Genomic DNA, 13,695 nt, shown 5'->3' on the forward strand with positions numbered 1-13,695 from the left:
AACAACAACAGCCACGTTGTGCAATGACTAATATTGATAAACTTTACCCTTCTCAGCAATACAAGGATCTAAGACATCCCCAGAGGCCTCGTGGTGGAAAATGCTATCCACATCCAAAGAAAGAACTAATGGAAGTTGAATTGCTATCATTTTTTCCCCTCTTCTGTTGAGTCTTGGTTCCTCTTTCTAATGGTTCCTCCTATTGGTGTTAATTTTTATTTACAACTTCACTAATGTGAAAATATGTTTAACAGGAATGTAAATGTATAGCCTATATGAGATTGTGTGCCATCTTGGGGAGGGGGGTGGGGAGGAAGGGGGATAAAATTTTTAAACTCAAAAGCATATGGAAGTGATTATTGATAAATCAAAATAAATTAATAAAATTAAAAAAAAAGAAAAAGATGAGTCTTCCTGACTCAAGGCTTGGCACTCTGTTTACAGCACCACCTAGCTGTCTACCTTCAGGTCATAGGGGAAATCAAATCACAAAAGCCTATCATATCCAATTAGCCCTTTTGTCAAAAGTAGCAACAATTAGAGACATAGGCCAGCAGTAAACCAGAAACCCGAATCTTTATTAGAATTGTGATAAAATAAACAAGGGAGGAAAGTTCCAAAGCAAAACAAACAGTGAATATAATAAGCAACAAGCATAATAAATAAGGGCCCCTAGATGATGGTGAAACAGTTATAGCCTGGCCCTGAAAACTGATAATAACAATGGAAAATCCAAACTTCAGTGCACCCATCCTCGCCAAGGCTTGCCAGGGTCCAGCAACCAACACTCACCCAACTCCTTGGCCTGCATGGACTGCTGCTTCTGAAACTTCCCTCCAGGATAACTTCAAGTTTTGTGGTCAGCACAGACCTGGACCTCTAGCAATAAACCCTCATCCTCAACCACCTCACTCTTTGGCAGGTTAAAAAAATTCCCGCAAATGGATCTTCTGCTTATTTCTTCACCAAAGGGGGTGGGGGGTGGGGAGAGGGGAAAGTGCCCTGTATTCGGGTCTCTATCCTGAGCTACCCTGCCCACCTGTCCTCCCTGCACTTCCCACTTCTACCACCCCTGAAAGACACCCACCGTAGGGTGCTAAGGGAAGTCAAGCTTCCAGGTTGTTTCAGCGAAATACAATATGCTAAGCTCAGGGGATGTCTGTTGTGAAAGGGTCTGGTCATCCTCTGGTGTGAGATGACCAGCCAAAGCCATGAGGCATTCCCCCCAGGCCTGTTGTGTTTGCTCTGATGTTGAGGGCGAAGGCTGTCTCTCTGTCAAGGAGGAGTCTGAAAACAGCAACAGTAATAAAGACCGTGGGGGCTCTCTGGCTTCAGGGGACCCTTCCTCTAGCAGGCTAAACAAGATGTCACCAGCACATTGCCCAGGTGGTAGTAATACAGCCTCTCTTTCTCCTCAGGGCTTCAATTTACTAGAATCCTTCAGGTTTCTTCACCTACAGAATATTAACTCTAGATAAAATAAAATAAAATAAAAAATCAAAGCTAAGAAAAAGCTGAGTAATGTAAAAAACCCAAACTAATAACAAACTGGATAATTCAAAATACCAAAGCTCATAAAAAGCTGGATAATACAAAAACCAAAACTAATTAAAAAATTGGATAAAGGAAAACCCCAAAGTTAATAAAAAGCCTTATAAAACCAAAAAAATCAAAGCTAATAAAAGCTACATAATACTAAAATCCAAAAACTAATGGAAAATTGGATAGAGAAATTCAAAGCTAATAAAAAACTGGATAACCCCCCAAAATCAAAGCTAATAAAAAAAACTAGATAATAAAAAACCCAAAGCTAAAAAACACCTGGATAATTCAAAAATCAGAGCTTATAAAAAGCTGGATAATACCAAAAAAATCAAAGCTAATAAAAAGCTGGATAATGGCAAAAACCAAAAACTAGTGAAAAATTGGATAGAGAAATCCAAAGCTAATAAAATACCGGATAATACCAAAAAAATCAAAGCTAATAAAAAGCTGGATAATACAAAACCCCAAAGCTAATAAAAAACTGGATAATTCAAAAATCAGAGCTCATAAAAAGCTGGATAATACAAAAACCCAAAGCTAATTTAAAAACTGGATAAAGGAAAAAAACCAAAGCTAATAAAAACCTGGATAATACAAAAAAAAATCAAAGCTAGTAAAAAGCTAGATAAATCAAGAAAATCAAAGCTAATGAAAAGGTAGATAAAGCTAATTATCTTTGTTAAACATGTTCAACTGAGTTAGATGGAAAGACATGAAGGAAACAACTGGAATTAGTAATAAGGAGAAACAGTAGTGCTGGAGATTTAGGAAGATGGGTCCCCATCTTCACGATGACTCTTCGAGAGCTGATCAAAACTGTAAGAAAAGAGAAGGAAACGTGAGATCTGAAATGTGGGGATAGGAGGAAGGTACTTCTTCCTCCAGTCATCACCAAAGCCCTGGGGCTAAAATGGAATGAATATTGTGTCTTGAAAAACAAAACAAAAAAACCAAAACACCCAGCAAAGCACCAGACCAGTATTTTACTTAAAATTGCATTACACAAACTGGACCAAATTTTGTGCTTGGATGCCCAGAGAAATTTAAATGGCTTATTGAAGGAATTCGTGGCATTTCTTAGGACAATAACCCCAAGGCTGCTGTAGGAGTGCTTTGGATAAAACTGCTCTTGCCTATCTCATCAGTTGTGGAAATATTTAGGGGTTTTCCTTCACTTAAATACTGTTCTCATAGTTTGACTGTTTTACTGAGCAAGTGATAACAATGGGTGTTGGGTAATCAGTACTTTACGGTATAGACATCTGGAATTGGAATGTGAGGGTGGTTAAATCTAATATTATTTGTGTGTGTATTTGTGTGTGTGTGTGTGTGTGTGTGTGTGTGTGTGTGTGTGTGTTCTAGCTCCGCACTTCTATGATCTGTCCTCGAAAAAGGGGAACTTGGCCGATAAAAATCTAAGCAAAGCAAGTCATTCCCAATCACTCATCTTTAATGAGGTATGTGCCAGTGGGCATGCATGCCCACCTGTCCAGTGGGAAATCCAATCAAAGACCCACACAAAGGCTCACTACCCTATAAGCTCATCAGCTTGATCTGGGGACTCCCTAGATTAACCCCTTATAGTAAGATTCACTTTAAATGAATGACAACATGTAGACAGCCTGAGGGATAGGTACACTGGGTAGATTTTCTAAGGAGGATTTATGGGAAAACATGGCCCTGAATCCCATAGAATGAAAAGGTCCAATCAACGTGGGCAAAGGGAGCATCCATACTAATAATGCATGATTCCTGCATCCAAAGTGTTCCCTAAATGACCTTAAAGGAACCTCATTTTCTGGGCCCAAAGAATGGGGAGGAGCAGACCCACCTAGAAGAGTCTGGCATAGCACTGGTCACAGTGAATGATTCCCTTGTGGATGTACACATGGTCCAGCATATTGGCCATTATCTTCTCGCAAATCTCACACTACAAATGAGATGAAGAATGGTTATGAGGTTAGTGGAAATCCAGCCCTAAGTGAATGTACACTGGGCAACCAGATGAAGAAGAGCCAGCAGCTGGTTGGTGCTGTTGTGACATCTTGACCGTTGGGAGTCCTCCTCTTTCAGTCTCATTGAGACCGTGGCCAACATAGGGAAACATAATCCAAAGTCCACTTGTGGGATGATGGGCCGCTTCTGACTCAGGAAAGGAATCTGAAAGTTGTTGTAGACTGTTTCCTGAAGCCCTTACAGCCCAGGCTATTTCTGTGGCTAAAAATGGGCGGGACATACCTTGACCCCAGTGGGCTAAAACATTAATAAGCAATTAACACCTTAGCAGGGACTATAATCTCTGCTCTTCTGGTGACTCTTCTGGTGATAGAGCTGAAAAGGCCCTTAGAGACCTAGTCCTACCCCCTTATTTGATAGATAGGGAAACAAAGGTACCGTGAGGGAAAGCCACTTGCCCAAGGTCATATAAATAACTTCCAGCAGAGCTCAGAGCAGAACCCAAATCTCTTTGACTCCCAGGGCAGGGACCACGCCTTTCACTCCTGCAACCCCCACAAACACCCAAGACACAGGGCTTGATTCATGCTTGCTGACTTCTGAGATTCTGGCCAATGTGACTTTCCCCTCTGTGGGCCGTGGTTTCCTCTGTAAAATGAATATACCTAGATGATCCCAAAAGCTCCTTCTAGTTCTGAATCAATGTGGCTATGAATCTAATGGCTGTAAGTCCCAAAGGTTCTAAAAAAAAAAAAACCAGTGGATCTACTTGGGTATATCCAGAGAGAACTTTAGTTAGACAAAAGGCTTCAACTTTGGATAATCTCTGGAATTTGAAGAATCACCATGCTTTCCCAACAAGGGGGGTGAATAGGAGGAGAGGGAATTGTATTTTGTTTTTTAATAGTAAAACAATTCTTACCTTGAAGCAGCACTCATGGAAGCAGGTGCCCAAGTGCTCCAGAGTAATTTTGGGTCCAGTTCTGATCTCTTTGAGGCAGTGGGTACAGGAAGCACCACTTATCCTAGGGAGAAGGAGGAGATCTTGGTGACTGGCCAAAGGGTATGGGCAGACAATGCCAGTTTGGGTTACTGGCTCCAGATGGTTCAGAATCTGTTACATCAGCCACAGGCTCAGTGCCAGGATCACAGACAATTTACCTACTTCCCCACTTTAGAGATGGCCTGAGGGCAGTTTCCTGAAGGTCGTTGGCACAGGAGTTGGCACAGAAACTTCTAGCTGGAGGGCATGGGACTTGCTGGCTCTCCTCAGCTCCAGGGACTAATCAGTGGGCATGTGAACACACAGTTCTTCTTGGAACCACCCTCCTTCTTCCTGCCCTCACACCTATCTAGTTTTACAGCTGCTGGCTGAAGCCTTGGATATTTGAACCAACACCTGCTATGCCAGATAGACAGCAACATTCCATCCAACTCTAAATCTCTGAAGAGGTATATTTCAGTTCATTCCTTTAAAATGAGTTATTAGCTTGTTTTCCTGAGCTCCCCACTCCAAGGTTAGTCTGGCACCAAAGGTCTTCATTTTACCTTGGGCACTTATTACTATGCTGATGTTGGCGACCACTTTTATATATCCATGTCCCATTTACTTATTCATCTCTATGAATTATCTCTATCCTCCCTTACCCTCAAAAGGCACCACTCAGAAGAAGCAGGCTGAGGGGGCATGTGTAGGTAGAGATGGAGTAGAAAGGGGGATGTCTCTATTCTAGCTGTGCGGGACATGCAGCTAGATTGGGGAGGCCCTGGAATGATAGCCCTGGTGGCTTATTCTTCAAGCCAACAGAGATCCAGTGAAGATGTCTGAGTACAGAAGTGATGGCTGTATCCCACTTGTGCATTAGTAAGGTGGCCCGACTGGAGAGGAGACAGACTGGAGGCAGGGGGCCAAGCTAGGTGCACATTTGGCAGGGGACTGACTAGAGGGTGTTTGAAAGGCAGAAAGTAAATGACTGGCTGCTTGGTGCATCCTCAGGACACCAGAGATCCCAGACAAGGGTGTCTGGAGGATAAAACCTATGGAATTGAAAGGGACGCTTTCTTTTACTTGCTCAAGTGTGAGGAGGGCCTAGCAGATGAAAGCTCTCAAGCCTTCATATACTTCTTCGTGAAAGCAGCCCTTTGCTACAGAAAGAGGCAAAGAACAGAAATGTGGACCAGAGGACTCAGAGCAAGGAGGAAGAGAGAGAGAAAAGACGCATTCTCCCTAGTGCTGACTCTTCTCTGATGAGTCATTTCTCTTTCTGGGGCTAGCAAATAGCATAGATGTTCTCTCTGAAAGCCTTGGCTACAAGCACTTTTATGATGTCAGGGCCATAACATCTAGCAAAGCACCATATATCAAGCAAGGGGGCCCCAACATTTCATCTCCAGTGGGGTGAGGAGAACTGAGGAGGTCAGGTTCTGGCTCAGGTCCATGAAGAGCGGGGGCCCCAGATTGGGGAGTCTGGAAGCATCTGACACTTCTCTTGGTCACAGAGGTCCAATGGACAGATGGGAGTCTTGGGTACTGGGGCCAAGCCAGGAATTAAGATTCTCTCTAGGGGAGGCCCAAGTTATATGACATAAGCCCAAGTTATATGACATAAGCCCAAATGGATACCACCATTTACTTTAGAGTGGACTCAGATGGTTTAATCAATCCTGTAAGACCATGGCTTTTCTTTCATAATCTCTCTACCTGGAGACACAGATAGTAATCATAACTGTGAATGTGAATGGGATGAACTCTCCCATAAAAAGGAAACGGATTGCAGAATGGATTAAAAACCATAATCCTACAATATGTTGTTTACAGGAAACACATTTGAAAAAGAGTGACACATGCAGGGTAAAGGTAAAAGGCTGGAGCAGAATATATTATGCATCAGCTGAGGTAAAAAAAGCAGGGGTAGCAATCCTGATCTCAGACAAAGCAAAAGCAAAAATAGATCTAATCAAAAGAGACAAGGAAGGAAACTACATCCTGCTAAAAGGCACCATAGACAATGACGTAATCTCTCTACCTGGAATGGACCCTATTATGGACAAGAAGTAACCTCTCTTCTACCAAGCGTACCTCAGGTGAGGCCCACAGGCCTTGGCACTGGACCAGAACTTGGATGGATCATCAAGTGGGTAAAGTCACTAAAAGGTGTTCACCACTCACTGGTCTTCCCAAGGCAGTGGCCCAGCCAAGAAAAGAAGCTAAGGTATTTGGCTCCAGGCAATTAGCTGGGAAGCCAACTAACTCCTCTCCTTCCTTGCTTGAGGAGAACGGAGACACTGACCAGCTCTTCTCCTTCCTTACTTGGAAAAGTTAGAAGGTTGTTCATTGTCCGAAGCTGAGGCACTGTCTGGAGCGCTGGCAGCCATACTGCCCATGATTGCTTTCTCCCTGGTAGCAGAGGCAAACCTGAGAAAGGAGGAGAGATAGATGTCAGCACAGAAGGCGGGGCTTCCTCAGGGCACAAAGCTCCACAGCAGCAAAAGTACAAAAGCTTCAACTTAATGGTTCTCTGGAGGTTTAAAGATAACAGTAGCTACCAGGTCACATTAATACCATATCCTTTGTAGGTAACAGGTCCTCTGGGCTTGTTACGAATAGCTTAGGAAGATCCTGCACAGGAACAGTTGAGGCAATGGCTTAACATCCAAGAACCAAAAAAAAAAAAAAAAATGGGGGCATATCTACTCTTCTGGAGCAAACAGGGTTAAGTGACTTGCTCAGGTCACACAGCTAGTAAGTATCTGAGGCTACATTTGAACTCAGGAAGAGGAGTCTTCCTGACCCTGGCCAGGCCAGGTACTCTATCCACTGCAGTGCCACCTAACTGTAGCTAGGCTAACTTCCACCCTAAAAGTAATCCCTCTGCCAATATCTGCAAAGCAGTGGTCATTCAGTGGTTGGATGGGGTCAGAATCCCTCACACATGTATCACACAACCACCTGGAGGAGGACAGGAAGGCATTCAGCTCATGCTGCCCACTAATGAGATTGCCCCACTCCCACTCATCAGCTAGTTTACCAATTTCTGGCAAGCCTTAGGAAAATAGGAAATTAGATTGAGACTTAGGTCCAAGGCCTACCTCTCCCTTGCTTTCTCTATGACCTTAGGAAAGGTGTGGCATCATGGAAAGAGCTCTGGAAAGGACGTTGAAATGTCCATTCTAGTCCCAGCCCTGCCAAAAGTTGGGCCATTGACTAGCCATGTAACCTGGGGCAATCTCTCTGAGACCTCTAGCTTAAAAAAGTATGAGCTGATGGCTGAAGAGAATGCTAGATCTCAGTTGGTGATCCCCTCATAGATGATGCTAAGCTGCTTCATCTCTGGGCCTCAGCTTCCTCCTGTTTTCACCCTGTCTTCTTTATATGGCCTATTTTTGAATCAAATGAGATCATCTCTCCACTAACCTTGAAAAAATGGGCTTTTAGAACTACAGAATAAGTGTAATCCACAAGTGAACTGGAAGCCCTTTGCATAACATCCTCACAAAGTGGTCATCTAGCTTTTGCTTGAAGCCCTCCAGGGAAGGGGAAGCCTACTGCCTCCTGAGGCAGCCCATTCCATTTAAGCACTGGGGAACTTTCACTTACACCAAACCTAGATGGGTATCTCTATAACTTCTACAGTTGCTCTTAATTGTACCTTGTGGGGCCAAGCTGAACGAATCTAAGCACTTAGCATCCCCATGCATATCAAGAGGACATTAACTGAGATGGTTCCTGAGGTCCCTTGACACTATCTGGATGGGGGCATCAGCAATACTTCTAGCTGAGATTCATCTGTCTCCCTGAGGTCCAAGGCAGGTGGGGGAAGGGGACAATTAGCAGAAGGGACCCTTGCATCCCAGCAGCCTACCCCTGCCTGCACCAAGACCCTAGCCTTGGGCTGCTTCTCTCACATGGAAGTGCCAACTCACAGACTCGGAAGGAGCCTTTGGCCTGGGGGGCGTCCTAGCCTCACTTCTACCCATAAGTCTCCATGTGATCCTGGTCAAGTCACTTATATATACCTTCTCTGGACTTCAATTTCATCTTCTGTAAAATGGGGGTTAGCTTAAATGTACTTGAAAGTTCTCAGTAAATAGACTATTCATTGGGTACATGGCAAAATGGATAAGGACTGTTTATAAGAGCGTGCCCCTCCCAAGTCTCAGTTTCCTTATCTGTAAAACATGGGAGTTAGATTAGACAACCTTTAAGGTGTAATGTATTCTATGGGCTGATCAGGTAGACTGGCAGAGTAGAAAGAGTACTAGATTTGAAGCTGGAAAACCTGGTTTGAATCCCACCTCTGCCACAAACTATGTGACCCATGGCAAGTCACTTTCCCTCTCTGGGTCTCAGTTCCCTCTTTTGTAAAAACAGAGAGCTGGAATATATGGTATCCAATACCTATTCTGGCTTTCAGACCAAAGATCCCAAAAGGACAGTATCCTCCTGGAGAAAGAGTCATGCATGAGAAGCCTAGGCCACTTCTGCTACTTACTCCCGAAAAGCTCTGGACAGATCTCTTTTCCTTTCTGGGCCTTAGTCTCCCCATCTATAAAATGGGGAGTGAGGGCGAGGGTGGAACCAGGTGATCTTAATAAATGTTTTTTTCATTCACTCATCTTTCAAGTCCCTTTTTTGATTCGATTCCTAATCTAGGATCCATGAACTTGTTTTTTTTTTAAATAAATAACTTGACAACTGTATTTCAATATAATTTGTCATCCTAGGCTTCATCAGACTGCCACAGGGGGCCAGGGCATCATAACAAAGGTTAAGAAGCCCTGCATCTAAATCCATGATCTCTGCTCAACTCCGATTCTTTTATGAGAAAGGAGTGCCATCTAGTGTCTGGAAGAGTATCTCACACTAGCCTTCTAATTGGCTAATGTAATATGAGAGCAAAAGCACTATTCCCCACCCCCACTCCATTTTGTGATTGCTGCTGGGGGAAGCTGGAGGAATTGTCCAAAGTGGTGGTCCACGGTGGGAGGTGAGGGGGTCCCTTGATATCCTGGAGCCCTGCCTTTAGCACTCAGTCTGTCTATCTGTCTCTCTTTGCCTTTCTCTCTCTCTTACATAGTCAGCAGAGCTAGGCTCATCAGTGCAAAAAAGGACCTCTCATTTCTAACGATGGATTCCTCTCTCAAGGGCAGCATAGTACACAGGAAGTAGTGAGAAAGGAGTATCAGAATATAAGGTTAGGAGACAGAAGTCATTGAGTCTAGTCCCAGTTCTGTCATTTAAGGCTGGGTAAGTCTCTTCCCTTGGACCAGTTTCTTCCCTTCTCTGGGCCTCAGTTTTGCCATCTGTAAAATGAAGGAATTGGACTTCTAGCTCATGATGATGAGTCTGTGGATTACAGTCTATTTGGCTTCTTTCTTGGTCCCAGGACAAAAGAGAAGACGGTGGCTAATGTGGAGGGGAGCCTGTGCCTGGAATGCCTTCCTCTTTTCCCCTTGGCCTCCTTCCTAGACAAAGCCTTTCTTCATCCCCTCAATTCTCCTGTCCTCCTCCTCTCTAACTACTTTGGATTTATTCTGGAGATATTTAAAGAAAACAGATATCTCTCCCAATAGAGCACTGGCTCTTTCAGATAATTTCTTTTGCTTTGTGTTTCATCTAGCACACTATATGGCACACAGGAAGCCTTTGACAAATGCTTGTTGCTTACTTGAGAGGACAAGTGCTAAATGTGGGGGTAGAGACCCAGAGTTCAAAACCAGGTTCTGTTACAGTGGCAACACTGTATTACATGCAGTGACAATGCCATGTGCTGTATTAGGAGTGAGAAGACCTGGGTTCAATTTTCAGCTCTACTACTCACTGCCTGTGCAACCTTGGGTAAATCACCTCCATTCTCTGGCCTTTGGTTTCATTATCTGTAAAATGGAAACTGGGCTATATGACTTCCAAGGTCCCTTCAAGCTATGTATCTATTAAGTAATATGTCTCACATTTGTGTGACTTTGACTAAGTTTTCTTAATCTCTCTGGGCTAGATGACCTCTGAGATCACTTGGAGCTCTACAGAAATGATCCTGTAATCCAAGGCCACATTTCATGTGGCCCTTCCCCTCCAACTGAGGCCAGTCTTGACAAATCCTCCTTGCTTACCTTTGGAGTTTAGATGATGTAGGTTCATCTGAGCTGGCTGAACTTCCATATCTCTTCTCAGTGCTGGTAACAATGGAGGCAGAGGCATACCTGCAACCACAGAAACAAAGAACCTCTGGAATGAAAGGAGTCTTTGGAGACCATGTAGTCTACCCCTCTCACTTTGTCTCAATTTGTACATGGGGAAAACTGAGGCCTACAGAAGAATGACTTGGCCAAAGGCACACAGCTAGGGGGAGGCCAGGCCTAGCATACAGGGTTCCCTCCTCCCCAGACAGTTTCCCCTGCATTGTAGTGCTCTTTGCTAAGAGGGGAGAGGGCCTGCGGATCGCACACTCTATTAGGATGCACAGTCCTAGCATCCAAATTCTTTAGCCCAGTGGCCACTGTGGAAGTGAGTGGGTCCCCACTAATATCTTTTCCTACTTTGTAGTGTTCTTGCTGGGTATGTAGTATTGTAGGTTCACAGAAGGATCGTACTGGTCATCAGGAGAAAACACATCATATTCCTCTGAACCATACCTAATAAAGACAACAAATTATAAGTCACATGCCTTAATGGATGGATCTGAGTTCCCATCAGAGACACTTGGGAGGAGCTGGTGGAAAGCTCCTTGCACTAGAAGGTTTGGATTCTAGTCTAGTATCTACAACTAGTTGACCGTGTAAGTCAAATTTCTTCCCTTCTCAGGGCTATTCCCTTTGGAAAATGAGAGGGTTACATCAGATTGGCAAAATTGATAAAATAGGAAAATGACAAATGTTGGAGGGGCTGTGGGAAAACAGGCACATTGGTGCCCTGTTGGTGGCACATGAATCCTAAATTCTAGCCACTCTGGAAAGTGATTTGGCACTATGCCCTGGAAGTTACTAAACTGTAAACTCTTTGACCAAGTAGTACCACTACTAATTAGGTCTACATTCCAACAAGATAAAAAAGAAGGTTCCATGTGAATGAAGTGAACTGAACCAGAAAAACAATTTAAACTATAAATAACAATGCTGTAAAAATGAAAAATTTGGCAAGATTTAAGAATTCTGATCAATGCAATGATTGACCATAATTCAAGAAGACCTATGAAAAATGGTGCCTACCTCCTGACAGAAGAGGTAATGGACTCAAGATGCAGAATAAGATACACATTTATGGGTATGGTCAATAATTGAAAAAATAATTTAATTACACATTTAAAAAAGAGAAAAATGTAAAAGTAAATGAAGGGGTTAGCTGAGCTGCTGTCTAAGGGCCCTCCTAGCTCTAGCATTCTACTCCAATTCTCCAACTCCTGGAGCCTTTTGAATCAATCAACACCACTGGCTCCCTATTACTTTCACTTTCTTGAAAATACGGACCAGATAGGCTAAAGACAAGGAAACACGCGCCAGGCTGACAAATATTTGATTCCTCTCTGGAAGTTTATTTTGTGCCTTCAAGGCTCTGATTCAGAACAGTTTTTAGCAAAATGTTTCTTAAAGTAAATACCATTGCCAGCTGGTCTCAGATTGCCTTTCATTCCAAGGTACACTCATTTCTAAATATCCTATAGCAAAGTCACCTTCAGATGGCATGAAGTACCACATTCATTTACTGTCTATTTGGCCTGCAGGTCAGGGAGTAGGAGACGACTGGCCATCCTACCTCCTTGGATCTCTAGTCTCCCTAGACCCTAAGTGCCTAAGTGGCTCAGTAACTCAGAACCAAAGCAGGCCTAGCATATCAGCCCAGGCTAGTGTCTGGTGCCATCTAATTGTTTCCCCCTTTTGTCTCCACTTCCATTCACAATTAAAGAGGCAGTTCTGATGTGGTGGGCAAAGAACATTGGAACGGAGTCATTTGCTACTAGATGTGTCAAGGGACATTACATGATGGTTTTCAAAATAAAGGTAAACTATGGATGATGACCTAAGAAAACCATTCAAAATCATTAATGATCATAGAAATGTAAATCAAAACAAGCCTCAAATCCATTAAGTTAGCAAAGGTGCTTAAAAAATGGAAGAACTCATTAATGGAGGGGCTGTGAGAAGAGAGGCATGCTAATTTAGTGTTGGTAGAAGTGTGAATTGGTTCAAACATTCTGGAAAACAATTTGGAATTATCCAAGAAAAGTAAGTATTGGGACTCTATACCCCAAGGAAGTCCTCCCACTCATTTTCCCTCCCCCACTAGAACCTTGGACTCTGTCCTGGGGATAGCAGAGTCTTTTGCTTTTTATTGTCTAGAACCAGGACTTCATGCAACTTCCTGGACATCTCTATACCATACCTCCTTTCCCCTCCATCATTTTCTAGCACCCTGTCATGTGTTGTCTTTCCTCATTAGAATGTAAGCACCTTGAGGGCAGAGACTATCCTGCTTGCTTATATTTATATCCTTAGCACTTATAACAGTGCCTAGCATATAGCTCAGTTCTTAATAAATGCTCCATCCATCTATCCAAGAAAAGTAACTAAAAATACCTTTTGACTCAGATTCTGCTACTAGGACTACATCCCAAGGAGGTTATTGATAATAAAAAAAAAAGACCCACATGTCTAAAAGTCTCATAGCAGCATAATTTGTGATAACAAAAAACTCAAAACAAAATACATGCTCATTAGTTGGCGAATGGCTGGACAACCGAACAAACACCACATAAACTGAGAATTGAACATTGCTACACCATGAAGAATGACAAATGTGAAGAATTCAGGAAAGTGCTACAAGATTTACAAGAAGTGATGCAGAGGGGAGGCAGCCAAGCCCCTTCTCGCCCATTGTCACAATGATCTCAACTACAGAAAGGCCAACATGGAGGACTAACACACTTCAGGTCAAATCCAATGCTCAACTGAGTAGCCTAATACCGAAGCTAAGGGACAGAGAGCCCTCCTTTCCGTTAAGAACTGATCATTTGCTTTTGGTGGTGGGATATACTTTGTAAATTGGTTTGTTTGAATGTTTGGTGGGAAATTATTTTGTTTCTTTTTTCCTTAAATAAAGAACATAGGATTTGGATCAAAAGACCTGTGTTTATTCAAATCCCAGTTCCATGCTTACTAGCTGTGTGATTGTGGGTAAGTCAGTTCTCTGATCTAGTCTCA

The 13,695-nt window shown here is 43.1% G+C and overlaps 1 protein-coding gene across 4 annotated transcripts in view; it reads right to left on the reverse strand.

The window, feature by feature from the left end:
- Positions 1 to 557: 557 nt before the first annotated feature.
- Positions 558 to 13,695, reverse strand: part of ZNF185 (zinc finger protein 185 with LIM domain) — a 58,476-nt gene continuing 45,338 nt past the window's right edge. For 3 of the 4 annotated variants that reach the window (XM_020975078.2, XM_020975076.2, XM_020975077.2), the window contains 6 exons: positions 11,038 to 11,133; positions 10,612 to 10,701; positions 6,812 to 6,916; positions 4,424 to 4,526; positions 3,377 to 3,475; positions 558 to 2,361 (listed from right to left, as the gene is read on the reverse strand). In XM_020975078.2, the coding sequence (XP_020830737.1) occupies positions 3,377 to 3,475; positions 4,424 to 4,526; positions 6,812 to 6,916; positions 10,612 to 10,701; positions 11,038 to 11,133 (493 nt within the window). In that variant the 3' untranslated portion in view covers positions 558 to 2,361. The remainder of the gene's footprint in view (positions 2,362 to 3,376; positions 3,476 to 4,423; positions 4,527 to 6,811; positions 6,917 to 10,611; positions 10,702 to 11,037; positions 11,134 to 13,695) is intronic. The other variant, XM_020975080.2, reaches the window with a different exon arrangement.

Source organism: Phascolarctos cinereus, unplaced genomic scaffold (genome assembly GCF_003287225.1).
Source record: "Phascolarctos cinereus isolate Bilbo 61053 unplaced genomic scaffold, phaCin_HiC Scaffold_8;HRSCAF=390, whole genome shotgun sequence".
Lineage (NCBI taxonomy): Eukaryota > Metazoa > Chordata > Mammalia > Diprotodontia > Phascolarctidae > Phascolarctos > Phascolarctos cinereus.